General features: G+C 42.7%; 1 protein-coding gene across 3 annotated transcripts in view; it reads left to right on the plus strand.

The window, feature by feature from the left end:
- Positions 1 to 16,546, plus strand: part of MIB1 (MIB E3 ubiquitin protein ligase 1) — a 163,115-nt gene that overhangs the window by 76,391 nt on the left and 70,178 nt on the right. For all 3 annotated transcript variants that reach the window (XM_068237245.1, XM_068237243.1, XM_068237244.1), the window contains exons 7-12: positions 2,356 to 2,539; positions 6,988 to 7,132; positions 9,367 to 9,500; positions 9,589 to 9,696; positions 10,144 to 10,341; positions 14,384 to 14,535. In XM_068237245.1, the coding sequence (XP_068093346.1) occupies positions 2,356 to 2,539; positions 6,988 to 7,132; positions 9,367 to 9,500; positions 9,589 to 9,696; positions 10,144 to 10,341; positions 14,384 to 14,535 (921 nt within the window). The remainder of the gene's footprint in view (positions 1 to 2,355; positions 2,540 to 6,987; positions 7,133 to 9,366; positions 9,501 to 9,588; positions 9,697 to 10,143; positions 10,342 to 14,383; positions 14,536 to 16,546) is intronic.

Below are 16,546 nucleotides of genomic sequence, written 5' to 3' on the forward strand. Positions count from 1 at the left end.
GTAAGTGATAGCACATATATTAATATTCTTATTGCCTCATGTTGGTTATAGGGATCTATTTCCCTATTTGCATGTTTTATAAAGCAAATCTGTACTCGGGCACACAAGTGCAGTTACCTATTTTCCCACCAAAGTGCGCAAAAATCTAAACTAGTCCCTTGAACTTGGATATTTGCATACTGCTGTTGCCATATTCCCCTCCAAGACCATGCGGGGAGTTGTGGCCAGTTCTGTGTACCTAAAGAAGCCAGGAGGTTGATGGAAGGGAGGTCTTTCTAATGGTTAGGAAGAGCCAATAGGACTCCATGGCTGTAATGCTGGTAGCCACTCCTTAGCCAGCAGAATCCTTGCCTCTGGCCATTAAAATCCCCCCTCCTGTCTACCTACTTGCTACTTTGGGTTGACAGTAGATAGTATCTCTGCTTACAGTTGCCGGTGAGTATTGGAGGGGTCACTAGAATGAACTCAGTATGTAGACATACTAGGTAGGTCTATTATGCTGGGAATACACAATGATATTTCGCAGCACATTTACTGTCCAAGTGTTTTTTTGATTGCTTTCCGATAGATTTCCACTCACTTCTATGAGAAATCTATCAGAAAAAACGATCAAAAAATCAGGGCTGTGGAGTCGGTACAAAAATCTTCCAACTCCGACTCCTCAGTTTATGAAACCACGACTCCGACTCCGGGTGCCCAAAATTGCCCCGACTCCGACTCCACAGCCCTGCAAAAAATCAGATCGGACCTGTCAGAAATTATCTATTGAACAATCTCATGGTGTATTCCCAGCAGAAGACCATTTTAGCTTTGGATGCATTGTGGGGAGCAAACAAATAACTACTGTATACTTTCTTGTGTAAAATGCAGTTCTGTTTTAGCTGGGAAATACAGTGACTTTATTTTTGTTTTTCAATTTGCTCACTAATTGGTCACATCTCTCCTGCGCAAATTGGTTTGCTGTGAATAGTTTTCTTATCTTAGAACAATGGTTCTAAAACAAGGAAAGGAGATTTTTATGAACAGGAAACTATAATGTGGCTTTGCTAATAAAGATAACCTGCGCTGAGAGAATTCCATACTCTGCCTTTGCTTACAATCTAGTTGTGGTAATCCTGTGACTTCAGTATTGGCTTACTCAGACATGCAGCCAGTGACATCAGAGGTCTTGATATTCATGTCTGCTTTGAGTCAGCGATTTAAAGTGCCTACACAGTTGTTCAGTGTGTGATGGCCAGCATTCCTATTTATAATGTGTGTGTGTGTGTGTGTGTGTGTGTCCAGTAGAATAATGCATCAGATTCATCAGTAAGTAGTTCTTAGGTTTGTTCACTAAAACAGACATCTCATTATAACTTTACAATTGTTAAGCGATTACTGTGATGAAATGCCTTATATGTGGTAACTTTTTAATTAACATGGGAAATACATTCACAGATTATATAAACCGAGCGGTTGGAGGTACCACAAACTAAGGAATCATTTGAAGCATTTATGTAGCTACACCATGTCCCTTTTTTTTTTTTTTTTTTTACACGAGGTGGAGCCTCAGATATCCAGTCTCTTAGGATAAAGGGAGGATTTATGACACATTACCGATTTACCATTCAAGTTAGAAAGTGAATTCAGGTTCTGAATTCAAATTTGCGTACTGCACCAATGCTACTAAAAAGCTTAGACTCCACAAGTCAACAGTCTGGTACATTGGGTATGAATGAAGAAGAGGGGAAAAAAAACAATCAAGTGGTGTAATGGTGTATAGCACACCACTGGATCGTCTTTTTTTTCCCTCTTCTTTTCCTCTTTCTGCAAATTATTAGTTTTAGGTGAAGTTGAGTGTAATCCGGTTTATAGTTTGTCAACAGTTGCCTGATTTATGCATTCTCAAAACTCGACGGATGTTACTAAGGGGCTTATTGCAACCTTAAGACAAATCTGTGAGGTTTGAAATGCATTATTTTGAATGCTTACCTCAGGAGGGAGAAGCCTCTGTATCCTAAAGAGGTTTCCCCTGTTCTGGTCAGAAGCTGGAAGGTTCAGAGAGGAGCAGAGATGTCTGTCCAGAGGTAGGTGGGCTGATGTTGCCCCTGAAACTAAGGGCCTTTTTCAGTTGAGTTTGAGGAAAGGTTTTGGTGGGCAATGGGAGACGTCTTGCTATGAGATTGGAGGAAGGAGATATTGAAAGGAGTCCAAAAATCCTGGACATAGACTATAAATGCTGTCAGTGTGCTTTGGCAGTATCCTGCCATTAGATGTTTTCCTGATTTCTTATAGCAACAGGCGTGCTTAAAATATTAATTGATATCTGAAGTAGAGTTGTGTAACCTGTAACATATTTCTTTCCTTTCTTTGTAGGTGGACATTTAATCCAGCTGTTCTTACCAAAGCAAATGTTGTTCGAAGTGGTGATTCTGCTCAAGGAGCAGAGGGTGGAACGTCACAGTTTCAAGTGGGAGATCTTGTACAAATTTGCTATGACTTGGAGAGAATAAAACATCTGCAAAGAGGCCATGGAGAATGGGCTGAAGCTATGCTCCCTGTAAGCTGCTGCTTTTGTCATTTTTTTTTTTTATAAAGGGCTTTATTGTACAATAAGGCAAATACAACAACAAGCTAGAGATAGCAGAACAAATTCAAGAAAAAAAGAATATCAAACATGGATACACACCCTACGCATATATATATTGAAGAGCGAAATACCAATGTCCATACCGTTCAACCTAGGAAATGGGGCACAAGAGTGCCTCCTACTGAGATCCTAGGGATCAGTCCAATCTAATAAGTTCTATAGTACGTTGCTCTTCTTGACTGAAAAAAAAACCTCTAAACTAAAACCAACCCCAAAATAAAAACAAAAAAAAACAAAAAAAGAAAAATAACATCCTGTCTAAACACAAGAGTCCCGAATGTCATAGAGGTATTCAAACAAATAGAAACCCATCACACATCTGTCCAAGGGGAACTAAAATTTTCTATACGTTTTCCATGCCTCCCAAATAAGATCAAATCTTGTTATATTCTCAACACTATAATAATAGACTCGATCAATTAACATCATCAAGTCAAGACGCTGAGTAACCAAAGCTAACTCCAAACCAGTGGATTTCCACTGGAGGGCTATTGACCATTGGGCAGCCAATAACATGTATCTATATAAGGGCCGGAAACTTCCAGGAACTTCATCATTAGCCATATATAAAAGGGCCTGGAGGGCAGTCAAAGAGATTGGAAAACCGAACACGTCTCGTATTAAATTTTTCCATGAGTCCCAAAAACGTTGTGCCTGAGGGCAATCCCAAAAAACATGCACCAGAGACCCTTCCATACCACAACCTCGAAAGCAAGATGAAGAGGCTGAGGGATACATTTATAAATTTTAACAGGGGTATAATACCACCGAAACAAAAGCTTAACCGCTTTTGTCATTTTTCCTCTCGTCTCTCGCTCAGGTACCCTCTTGTAAAAGTCTGCTAGCAGAACATGTGCATTTGTTTGTTTATACAAATCTGTTCTAGAAGGCCTGGGGACCTCATTAGAATTTTTTTTTACTCATTTTGTAATGCAGCCTAATGAATCTCTACCTTTCTTCATCTCTGCTTTTCTCAGACCTGAGTTTTCATTAACCTCCTTAGCGGTAACCCCGTGCTGGACACTGGGTAAGCCGCGCAGGAGGATTTCTCAGGCCCCGCTGGGCCGATATGCATAATTTTTTTTTTTATACACGCAGCTAGCACTTTGCTAGCTGCGTGTTACTTACGATCGCTGCCGCCCCGCGCCGATTCGCCGCTACCCGCTACATCAGAGGGTGCCCCCACCCCGAGACCCGTGCGCTGCCTGGCCAATCAGTGCCAGGTAGCGCTGAGGGGTGGATCGGGACTCCCTCTGACGTCATGACATCATCGCGCGAGTCGCCCTGGTGACGGGGGAAGCCCTCATGGAAATCCCGTTCAGAATGTGATTTCCGGATGGGCATACGCGCCGGCAGCGATCGGCGCGTACGGGGGGGACGCTGCAGGGAGAGGGGGAGCATGTAGCTAGCGCTAGGCTAGCTACATGCTAAAAAAAAAAGTTAAAAAAGTCCTCGGGAATCATACCGCCAGGGAGGTTAAGATGTTTAGATCTGGTGACAGCACAACGAGCTTAGTAACCTCTCCCATGCACTGTTCTCGACAGGTTCACCAGTATAATGTGGCTGTAGGTAAAAATAACCTTCTACAAAAGATTTGCGTTTGTCGCTGTGCAGGCTGAGATGAAGACCCCCAGTAAAAGTAAAATAATAATTTTACTGTTTGTATTCTCAGTCTAGTGAAAGATATAATGGCAGCAGTTCAGAAAAAAATAATAAACTGAAACACTGAGGTGCATAAAGGATAAATATCATCCTAAAAAATACTTGTAAATGTAATCGGGTATAAGAAATCAACTGTTCCATTTCAAACCAAGCTTATTGGTCTCCACCTGTGATCATTTGTGATCATTTTGATTAGTTCAGCATAAAATTGGCTATTCCAGGAGCACCCCAGTGCTTGGTAATACAAAGGAAAGCACGTAATCAACTTTAGGTTACAGTGCATTGTCAAAAGATTTCAAGGGGGATACCAGTAGTTGTGGATAGGCTCAAGTCAGAAGATGGATACATTTTTAAAATAATTTATTGATCTCTATTTGCACAGTAAATTCCTTAAATAAGAAGTAGAGAGAATGTTATGCTACAAAGTTGCTTCCTGAATCAAGATTTCTTAGGGTGCATACACACATCAGATAGAAGTCTTTGGAAAAAGAAAAATCACAGACCAATTTTACCCCCTTCCATGTAGCATAAGAACTATACCTACACAGTCTATTCTATTGAGCTGAACTCCCCATCAGATAGAAATCTTTGCAAGATGCTGCACACAAAGATGCTGCACACAAAGATGCTGCACACATTCAAAAGATCAGTATCTGCAAAAGATCTGTGCCTGCAAAAGATCCTTTCCTGCAAAATGCATTCATAGTCTATGATATCTGCAGATCCTCATACACAACTTGTTTAACAGACATTCATCTGCAGATCAGACAATCATCTGCAGATCTGAAGATCCATCCTGGTGGATCTGATCTGCAGATGAATGTTAAACAAGGTGTGTATGAGGATCTGCAGATATCATAGACTATGAATGCATTTTTCAGGAACAGAACTTTTGCAGATACTGATCTTTTGAATGTGTACAGCATCTTTGTGTGCAGCATCTTGCAAAGATCTCTATCTGATGGGGAGTTCAGCTCAATAGAATAGACTGTGTAGGTATGGCTCTCATACTACATGGAAGGGGGTAAAATTGGTCTGTGATCTTAAATTTTCCAAAGACTATGGTCTGATGTGTGTATGCACCTTTAGACAGATTGTCGGCCACAAGAACAAATTCATTCATTTACCCACTGCTCTATGCAGCCTGTATCCTTTCCCTGCATTGCAAGCACTCCAATCTCATCAGAAACCTTTCTGCTGTAATAAATCTCATCTGTCAGACTGGCTCTATTTGGTACATTGCCAACGAGAAGAAAGTTTGTCCTCACCCCTCCCACATTCCTGCTCCTCACTGATTGGCTGAGAACAGTTCAGTGTGACATGAGGCTGAACTCTGATCTTGCTGTGCTCATATGTTTACAAAGAGAGTTACCTAGAGCAGATTCTAGGAGGAAAAAAAAAAAAGAGTAAGGGAGGTAATTACATCCGTATTGGCTTCAGTCAGAGGGAACCAAAATGGCAAATGTCAGGAACAGAATTATCTTTATTTACTATATATAATTTGCTGACATCGAAATGTGGACAGTACAATACATCTGTTATGTAAGTGGAACAAGTAGTTATACATGTTTACTTTTTCTGGCATAAAATGGCTGACACTGCTGCTTTAACCACTGCTGCCGTAACTTAAATGAGTTATGAAGATCGTAGTTTCTCTGCAGCAGGTCCTTGGACACTTGTTAGGATAGAAATAAAAATTATATAGCAAAATACTGTTGAATTGCAGAGGAAAACCTGCCCCTTGTAGTTGTCAGTGGGAAGGAGGTTTATTTTCCAGAGTAACAGTGACCTCAAGCACACAGCTTAATTTACCACACAGTGGCGGAATGCGAAAAAGGTGAATGTCCTTGTTTGGCCTGATCAGAGCCCAGACTTGAACCCTAATGAAAATAAGTGGAATACCTTGAATTGCTGTCCACCAGTAGTCACCAACCAGTTTGTGCTTGAACAGCTCTGTAAAGAAGAATGGGCAAATATTAGGTGTGTAAAATTATGGTAGTTGAGAAGGATACCTACATCCTCAAGGTTGCAATTTAAAGTGCTTCCACAAGGGACTGACATGAGTGATCCTTCATCTAACTCGGTGTTTCTGTTTTGAATAGTTTACTTTGTTCTTTCATTGGTGCTTATTAAGTGAATACAGCTGTTCAAAATATTTTTGTTTTGCATTTTCAAATCAGTTCAGTTTGCAAACCAACAAGTTTTGAAGGGGCTGATTCATTACCCACTGTACCTGAGAGGTAAAGCATTTTGGAGCAATTTCTAGTGAATGTGCAGCGTCATTAAAGATTCCACCCCTGTTACTCTGGAGACATTAGTGGATTGGACCATTTACACCTTTCAAGCACTAGCTTTTCTCTGGAGGGAAAGGGATGCTAGCTATCAGGAGAAATACAGCAATTACTGTGGAACTAGAGAAGACTTTTTTCTATAGCGTGGGGCTATGGCAGAACTCTTCATAAAGGGGAGCTTGGTGAATGCAAGTCCTTGTTTTTATGAGGTGGGTTATTCCAGTCTTCTCAGTTGGACAGTACTATAGCCAGACGTTGCTGTTGTGTCTATACAGTAGCAGGGAGATGAATGTGATTTCTGCAAAGAGATATTTGCTATCTTTCTATGTAGGAGGGTTTAAATTACTGACCAGGTTTCTACATTGTAACGGTAAATGTGATGTTTCTCTATTGTTTCCCATTTAGACCCTCGGAAAAGTTGGAAGAGTTCAACAGATTTATTCAGACAGTGACCTAAAGGTTGAAGTTTGCGGAACCTCTTGGACATACAATCCTATAGCCGTTTCTAAAGTTGCCTCTGTTGGATCAGCAATCAGTAGTGCCACTGGCGGTAGGTATCACTTCTCTGTTTCAGTCGTAAATGCCCAAGAGGCCAAAAATAAAAGTAAATAAATTGGGAAAAACATCTGCAAAGATTATATACAGAACACGTAATAAGCAAGGTGAGAAGCACTGCGTAATATCGTAAGAGAACAGAGGCGCCAGCAGGATAAAAGGTAATAATAAATTTAAAATTTGCTGGGAGGCAGTGGTGGACTTACCTCCGGAAAGCAGACTCAAAATACTGTCTGAATGAAACAAATACATTTATTATTAAATGATGCAACGCGTTTTGCAGGCACAGCCCACTTCATCAGGCAATAAGATGGGGGACAAACAGTAGCTCATCAGTAGCACAAATAGCAGAGTGTCCATACATCAGACAACCAAGAGACAGATCTCTCTCTGATTGAATCTGATTAGAGAGACATCTGTTGCCTGCTCATAAACAGCAGGCCGATTCCTGACCAATTATGAAATCGTTCAGGAATCGGCCTTTTGACACCGCATCTGCCACCCTGCTGGCCCGTCGCTGTCCACTATGATGTTAAATGTGCTTTGCTTGGTGCACTATACTTTACTTATCCGCATCTGCTGCTGGCTCTGGGCTCTGCCGCAATCCGCATGCATGCACCCCACAGTACAATCTGCAGAATTTATCAGATTCAGGTTGAATTACACAAAATCGCCTCCTTTTTTTTATCGCCTCCATTTAGTATGACGGCCAACAGATTTTTAATACTATGAACACATTGGCCCATATGCAATTAACTTTTTCACCTGAGTTCTCTCCTAGGAGATCATTTTCATCTTCTCTTTAAACTAAATTTTCAACATTTTACAATTGAAAAAGTACAGAGAAGTTGGTGAAAAAGTACTATCAAGTGGCTTTTTCCAGCAGCTTTTACAAATTAATAAGTACAAAGTATTTTCAAATGTAGCCTGCCAGTGTTACTGACCTCCATGTGCTGATTTTAAAAAACAAGACTTTTGGAATTTGCATACCCGTAACTGGCCTCCTCCCAACACACATGTATGCGATAGTTCTTGTTTGTTTTGAGCGGAGTCTGCCTTACACATGCAGAAAGTGGTGACAGTGGCAAGGGGTATCAAAGCCAGTAAATGTCATAGTTAACACATTATTGGACATTTGGTTAACTTCAAGCTTACCTTTTTCCGTTTTTGATTTTGGATTAAAATTTCCTGTGAGAATGCAGATTGCCTATTCCAGTCTTAACATGTTCAGCAAGCTGTGTGGTCATGATCCTTACTTGCGACATTTTTGGGCCATTAAGTGGTCGGAAAAAATGATATGGTATCTCATCTGACACAGGGATTTTCTGATCACATTATCTGCATAATGTAGTGCTAACTACTGTTATGGAATGCTTTCTGAGCGGTTGGTATACTGAGGTTGGAGAACATGGGTATCCAGCAAGCCTGAATTTTTCCTTAAAATGTACTTATCTGGTGGTAAAAGATGGCAAGCCTCAACTGTATTAGATCAGAACATGGAGAGGAAGGCTATGGAATTAGAATTTGTACTATTGCAGTTGTGAAATACTTACAATAAAAACTAATCTTTATTAATTCCAGGTCAACCTATATCTATTTAGTGTTCACATGAGTGCAGGCACATAACCACTACTGACCTTTCAGCAGCCTCACTGTGTGCTATTTACCCAACTGAGGGTTGCAAAAGTTTAACTAAGGACTCTAGAGCAGTACCGGTCAACTGCTTCGGCTCACTGACCGGGTGCTCTCTAATGCTCAGCACATGTGGTGCTCGCTAATGCCCCCCCCAATGAAGTTGTATCTGAGCACGGCTGTTTCTGTCTTCAGATGCACTGTTTTTGTTTGCCGAGTAACGCCACCACATATCTAAAGTGGTGCAGGGTGTTACTTGTCATTCAGTTGCATGTAATTGGTGCTTGTAGCCAGCAGCCCGGACTGAACTGACTGACAAATGTGCAGTTCAGCCTCCCGTGGAAAAAAAATAGACTCCAGGTATACTGGATCCCCTGTGTGTAATAGCATATTCCACTGTCCTCTAAACTGTGGAGTGGATATATTTCCTGTCTGACCATCTCCAGTCAAAACAAAATTGGGAAAAACAGATTGTGAAGTATGCTAAGAAATTGCATTGTTCGTGGTTGAAAAGATATCTTTGCTCATCACACTTGTGTTCACTGACATCTGTCCGCTGTATCATTTATAACAGCAACTTTTCTTCTTGCCAAACAGAGAGATTGTCACAGCTCTTGAAGAAACTATTTGAGACCCAAGAGTCAGGAGATCTGAATGAAGAACTTGTGAAAGCTGCTGCAAATGGAGATGTGGCTAAAGTGGAAGATTTGCTGAAGAGGCCGGATGTTGATGTAAGCAACAGTCCATTTACTTTTATTACCTTGTTTGATGAAAAGATCGTTTGACTCTAATGTCACACGTCTCTGAATTTTTCCCTAGGTGAATGGTCAGTGTGCAGGTCACACAGCCCTGCAAGCAGCAAGTCAGAATGGACATGTAGATATTTTGAAGTTACTTCTCAAGCATAACGTAGATGTGGAAGCTGAGGTAACTTTTTCCAAAAGATGCTTTTCTTATTTGCAGTTTATTTTAAACTAAAGGCTCACTCCATCCACAGCTGTTTTTCGTGTAGGCACTAATTTGCAGTGCTTGCCTTTTGTCTGTGTAGAATCGTCCTGTTAAGCCAACAGCAGATAAATCATTTTTAAGGTACCTGATCAGGAGCCCAGACCTTGGCCTCTTCCTGCATCATAGACTTGTCATTGCTATAGGCTGCAATCTCCTCAGAGGGGTATAGTCTGTACCTTTCCTTTTGCAAACTGAACAGCAGGATGATGCAGTCCAAACAGCAGCAGTAGCCGCTGCTTGTTTGCTCTATTTGTAATGCTTTATTGAGCAGATTTTTCAGAGAAAGTTGTTTAGTTATTACTGAAATTTTTTCTGTATGCTCTGCTGGATAATACTGTTTGCTAACAATAAATATAATTTCTGTAGGATAAAGATGGAGACCGGGCAGTTCATCATGCAGCATTTGGAGATGAAGGCTCTGTGATCGAGGTGTTGCATAGGGGTGGTGCAGACCTAAATGCTCGTAACAAGCGCAGACAGACACCACTCCATATTGCTGTGAATAAAGGCCACTTACAAGTTGTGAAGACTTTGCTGGATTTTGGATGCCATCCTAGTCTGCAGGTACAGTCATTGCCTACAGCTTTTATAGAACATTTCTTCCTGGTTAACACAAGCTTACAGGTTTACGCAATTTCCCTTGGTTGTTAAGCTACAGTCTGGGTGGAATTTCTATAGTTTCTGAACAAGTGTCCTCGGAAATAAAGTTTTAGTTCTCTGCAGTTGATCAGCATATTATACTTGAATGGTGTGTATGCAGTTAGAAGAGGAGCTGAAGCAAGCATGGTTAAATAATGATCGGTTGCTTTCTAACATTTTAGTGGATTTATAAGTTTAGTAAGCTGAGTGCAGCTGTTGACCTGTTGCAGCACATACATTTTAGAAAGAAACTAGAATTCCCTCATAATCACACTTGCCATGTATTTTGGCCCAAGTACAGGTACAAATAGAAACAGGTTGTGAAGTTTGTTTTGTGTTTACTGAGGTTTTAGTAGCTTTAAATTTTATATTCAAAATTTAGTCACATGACTTGCAGCAGCAAAACTGAATAAGTTAAAGAGACTCTGAAGTGATTCTAAATTCCCTTTTTTAAGTTGTAGTTTTGTTCATCACTATAACCCAAACTAAACCGCTGCTATCCCGCGGCAAAACGAGGAGTTAATACCCCACACGGGGAGCGCCTCGTTGAATGAGGCAGAGTTAATGGCTGTAGCTCTGCCTCTCAGCGCGTCAATCCCGTCTGATCGTCACCTCTCCCCGCCCCTCTCAATCTGCCTTTACAGAGAAGGGTGGGGAGAGGCGGAGATCCGTGCGGTGATTGCGCGCATGGAGGCAGAGCTGCAGCCGTAAGCTCTGCCTCCATGAGCAGCAAAATCCACGCCCAAGAAAGTCGTGGATTTTGCAGGGGGGATTTGGGGTATTAACACCTCGTTTTGCCGCGGGATAACGGCGATTTAGCTTGGGTTATAGTGATGAACATAAATACAATTTAAAAAATGGAATTTAGTCTGGCTTCAGTGTTTCTTTAACAAGAGGCTCTCTGGGAGGAGCTGCTGCTACTGCTTAGCTCAACTGTATCAGCAGCATCATGCTAAAGACCGCTTCCTAACTGCAGACCAGAACTTAAATCTGTCTACAGGAGGTGACGCCTAAAGGGATTTTAAAAGTAATCAAGTCGCTTGTAGACAGTCACAAACTAGTTTTGCCACAGACATCCTATAAGAAGTATTTTCTGCTTTGTATGTGTTTAGGGGTGGGGTGGTTAGCTGGTAGTCTGCTGGCTGATGATTTAGAATCTTTTGATGATGCCAGTCTAATTACAGTTTGTCCTGCTGAAACTGTATTAAGTTTTGTTTATTAGGTGAGTCATCGAATGTGTCTGATCACCGTGTTGCATATAAAGCATATATTAAAGTGTAAAGCCCAGCTTACACTAATTAGAATTCACTTTTTTTTGTGCAAAGCAAAATCGCATTCTACCTGATAGTAATATAATTTGTGTGTGTGAAAAAAACTGACCGCCTGCAGCACTCGTCACTGCTGTTTTGGGGCGTAATGCTAATGTGCTAGATACGTGAAAATTTTCATAAAATTCTCACATTTTTCTTGTGTGAGAAAATGTGCTTGGGAATTTGGCTATGCCTGAAAGTGTTCCCACAACATCTGAGCTCAGTTTAAAACAGATGAGATGCAGTCGGCCAGGCAAGATGCTTTTGGCCGATTCCTTAGGGCTCTTTCACATTAGGGCAGATTTTGTGCGTTAACGCCAACTGCTAACGTTTGCGTTAACCAAGGTAAAATGAAAGTCCATAGACTTTCATTTTACCTTTCACACCCGACGCTGCGTTTCGATGCGTTGCGGTTCCGACGCCCCCGGGCGCAGTTTTTCGTCCAACGCACCCGCGAGCCGGCGTTTTCCGTCGGGTTTAATTACCAGCTACTGCCGCTGATTGTGTCGCACCGCAGATACCCGACGACACGCCACAGGCAGACAACGCGTGCAGGAAAACTGCTCCTGCACGCGTTGTCTGGTGTGAAAGAGCCCTTAGTCCCCAATTATTGTGCATGTTGTACAGGACTGTACATGCTGCTGTGCAGAGCTGCTGAGGTTCATGTGCTGCAGATAGTGCTGGTCGAAATGATCACAACCGAAAGCTGAAGGAAATATTGCCAAAGGGACATGAATTTTTAACACTACAGTCGCCAACACAAATGTCCAAGAAGTGACCAGAATATTCCTTTTTCTGTTGTGAACAGGGAATATGACTACAGATTTAATCTATGCAGCAACATGAAACCGATTTTCAATCCATAGCGTTCAAGTTAAAGATGGTTTCAAATATTAGGCCCTTGTATCGCACATTAAGGTGCGTACATGCATCTAATCTTGATTGGCCAATTTTACCTACACATTCTGTTCAAAGTATTTAAAATCTGTTGGCCCTTATACTACATGGAAGTTGTAAATTGAATAACTAGAAGACATTTATTTTTCAATGTATTTTTTTACTTTTTGGCCACTAGATGACGATTCACACTATCCTGTGTTACCAGGAAGTGTTTGTATAAGTTTATGGTAGCTTTACTTTCATTTTAAAGAGACTCTGAAGCGAGTATAAATTATAAATCTCGCTTCAGAGCTCATAGTTAGCAGGGGCATGTGTGCCCCAGCTAAACCGCCGCTATCGCGCCGCTAAACGGGGGTCCCTTCACCCCCAAACCCACCCCCGCAATAGTTGGTCGTTCGTGGAGGCAGGGCTAACGGCTGCAGCCCTGCCTCCAGTCGCGTCTATCAGCGGCGCATCGCCGCCTCTCGCCCGCCCCTCTCAGTGAAGGAAGACTGAGAGGGGCGGGGGAGAGGCGGAGATACGCACTGACACGCGTGGGGCAGGGCTGCGGCGGTTAGCCCTGTCCCAACCAGGAAGCGCTCCCCCGCTGCACCGAGGGGATTTGGGGGTGAAGGGACCCCCGTTAAGCCGCGGGATAGCGGCGGTTTAGCAGGGGCACACATGCCCCTGCTAACTATGAGCTCTGAAGCGAGATTTGACTAATTTAGTCAAATACTGGTACCGTGCGAGCCAGCACCGGAACGAGGGGACCAGGAGAGGAGCGGGAAGGCTCTATAGGACCCAGAGCCTTCCCTCTACAGTGTTCTCCCCAGAAATTTTTTCCATCCGGGTGGCATCAAATAGTAGCCGGGTAGCATCAAATAGTAGCCGGGTGGCATGAAAAAGTAGCTGGGTGGGGCGAGATGGGAGAATGCAGGGTGGGTGCTTCTGTGAGCAATTACAGAATAGGAGGAGGTGAGCCGATGACAGCCGGGTGCTCATCAAAACTAGCCGGGTGGAGCACCTGGCTAAAAGATCCTGGGGAGAACACTGCTCTAATTGGGTAAGTATCTATCTAATTTTTTTAAATTTGGTTCCCATTCACTTTATAAAGGACTTACGAGGCCAAGTCCATCAAAAAAATTTAAAAAAAGTTAGCTACCTTGCTCAGCTTGTTAGGCACGGAGGACGCCGTCCGCGCCCTCCGTGCCGTTCCGCCTGGTCCCCGCTGCTGCACAGCCCCCCGAACAGTCCCGGGCCGCGCGGTCGGGGACCGTTCGGGGGGCTGTGCAGCGGCGGGGACCAGGCGGAACGGCACGGAGGGCGCGGACGGCGTCCTCCGTGCCTAACAACAAGCTGAGCAAGGTAGCTAACTTTTTTTAATTTTTTTTTTGATGGACTTGGCCTCGTAAGTCCTTTAACCACTTCTCTGCTTCCATTAAATCATGAAGTAGACACACTGCAGATGTATTGCAGGGGTTCTGTAAACTGTAATAAAGAAATGCTTTTCTTTAAAGGTTATTATACTGTTGCTCATCTTTTAGAGCAGAGAGGAAGTTCTGAGTTCCGGTCCGTTTTAAGTCAGGAGTAATGGAAGCCTTGCATAGTGCTACTGCTGTTAATGATAATCTGTAGAATATGTTTATCAAAATGGATGGAATTTTTTTATTGTACATTTTTATTTTTTCAGTTTTTTTTCTGACTTTTATTGATTAATAATAATTCTTTAAGGCTATTGCTATGACTTGGAAATTCATTTAGATGTATTTGCTTTGAAGGATTCTGAAGGTGATACTCCTCTCCACGATGCAATAAGCAAAAAACGGGATGACATCCTGGCAGTCTTGCTGGAGGCCGGAGCGGACGTCACCATTACAAATAACAATGGATTTAATGCCCTTCATCATGCTGCTTTACGAGGAAATCCCAGGTAAGATCTCAGAATCAGAGCTGAATTTCAGAAATGTAAAAAAGCTATTCTAGTACTGATCCATCCCCAGTCTTTGTAGGAATTGCCTACAACAGTGTTTTTGGGAGTTTAAAAAGGTCAAAGCATAGTTACCCGACTTGAATTGGTGGAATAGTGGACATGTGGCAGCCAAAATACTTACCTAGTTGGGCTCACATTGCAGGCCAGGCTGCATTGTGGAAGTCTGAGAAGTGCTTTCTCCACCTATGGCAGTGATGAGATCATGGGTACATGCTCTACCTTATTAGCCTGACATGCAGTGCCCCACATCTACCAAAAATAAAGCCGAGCCCAGCAGTAATGTTTCTACAGCACATGTAAAGTGGAAGTACGGCCTCATCTAGTTTTTCTCAAACTTTTTGAATTACTAGGATATAGTTCTAATCATAGTTAGATTATTATGGCTAGCATCCCCTTACTTAAGGTAGCCATACACTGGTCGATTTGCCATTAGATCGACCAGCTGACTGATCCCTGTCTGATCGAATCTGACCAGAGAGGGATCGTATGGCTGCCTTTACTGCAAACAGATTGTGAATCGATTTCAGCCTGAAACCGATCACAATCTGTTGAGCTGCTCCTGCCGCCTGTCCCCCGTATACATTACCTGAAGCTGGCTCCGGGTCCTCTTCTCCGCGCTGCACCCCGCACCGCATCCCAGCGTGAGCGTACACTGTGTCACTCCGTGACCAGGAAGTTCAAATAGAGCGCCCTCTATTTGAACTTCCTGGTCACTGCGGTGACACAGGAAGCGCCGGGATGGAGCCGGAACAGAGCAGTGCAGCGCTGAGAAGATGCCCGGGAGCCAGCAACAGGTAATGTATACCTGATCGGATCGGCCGCCGCTAGCGATGCGCTCCCTACCCGCGGGTGATCGAGGGTAATTTCCCGCACTGCGCGATCGACGGACCGATCCGATTTCGGGAGGAAATCGGATCGGCGGGTGCGTTTAGCGCGAACGATTGGCAGCAGATTCGATCCCAGGATCTAATCTGCTGTCGAAACGGCCGCGAATCGGGCCAGTGTATGGCCACCTTTAGTCTCCAAAAAGGGAGGGGGCTTTCCTGCACATTTGTGATTAGAACAAGGATTTCCAATAGAGATAGGCCGCCAATACCTGCTCTAGTGCCAATTAATTTGTTGTCTAGGTGACCCCTTGTCACAAGTATAATCACCTAGGTGGGCAACACAAGCAGCAGTAGACAGATTGTAACGTCTCATTGCTGCATCCAGAAAAGAAAAAATTGTGAGCCCAGACTTCCACTTTAACTGCTTCAGTACCAATGTGTTAAAGGGAAACTACCAGGTTTTGCTGGATCTGGCATTGAAAGACATTTTTATTTAACCCATTCTGGTGTTGTTCTTTAAACATTACTTGTTAGGGCACCTTTTTACACACACTCACACTCTCACACACACACTATTCAACTGCTCCGATTAAAAGATTTAATCTTATCTTTGTTTTGCACGGTAAAGCAGCAGAGCTGATATACCATCTCTCTGTATTAAGTGCAGAAGAACAATATTTTAAATAAGATGAAAAATGATCTGCCTGGAGAATAAATCAGGAGAAAAGTTAATTGGATAAGGGCCAGTTTGTTGTGACACAATTCTGCTCTGCATTTCTGTCTAGCATGCATCTGTAGGGGCTGGCCCTATACCTTTCAGTTATTGATCCTGCAATACTTTTTTTGGCAACTGTCACTCAATCATTCCTGTGCAGAGTGTACAGATGCAGTGGTTGTAGGGGTAAGAAAGCTATTTCATAGGATTCCTGAGAGTGTAACTTGGTTGATTTGCTGTAATGTTCTTTACATCAATCAGAAGGACAACTCTGATGTTGATTTGGTTTATCACTGCTTTTTAGTGATAGCACAGATGTAACTAACTGGCAGTTATGTCTGTATAACTATACCCTAACCCTTACCTCAGATACATTTTCCTCTCACTGTCTCTGTAGTTAGTAGCAGGG

The sequence above is a fragment of the Hyperolius riggenbachi genome, chromosome 5 (assembly GCF_040937935.1).
Source record: "Hyperolius riggenbachi isolate aHypRig1 chromosome 5, aHypRig1.pri, whole genome shotgun sequence".
Classification (NCBI taxonomy): Eukaryota; Metazoa; Chordata; class Amphibia; order Anura; family Hyperoliidae; genus Hyperolius; species Hyperolius riggenbachi.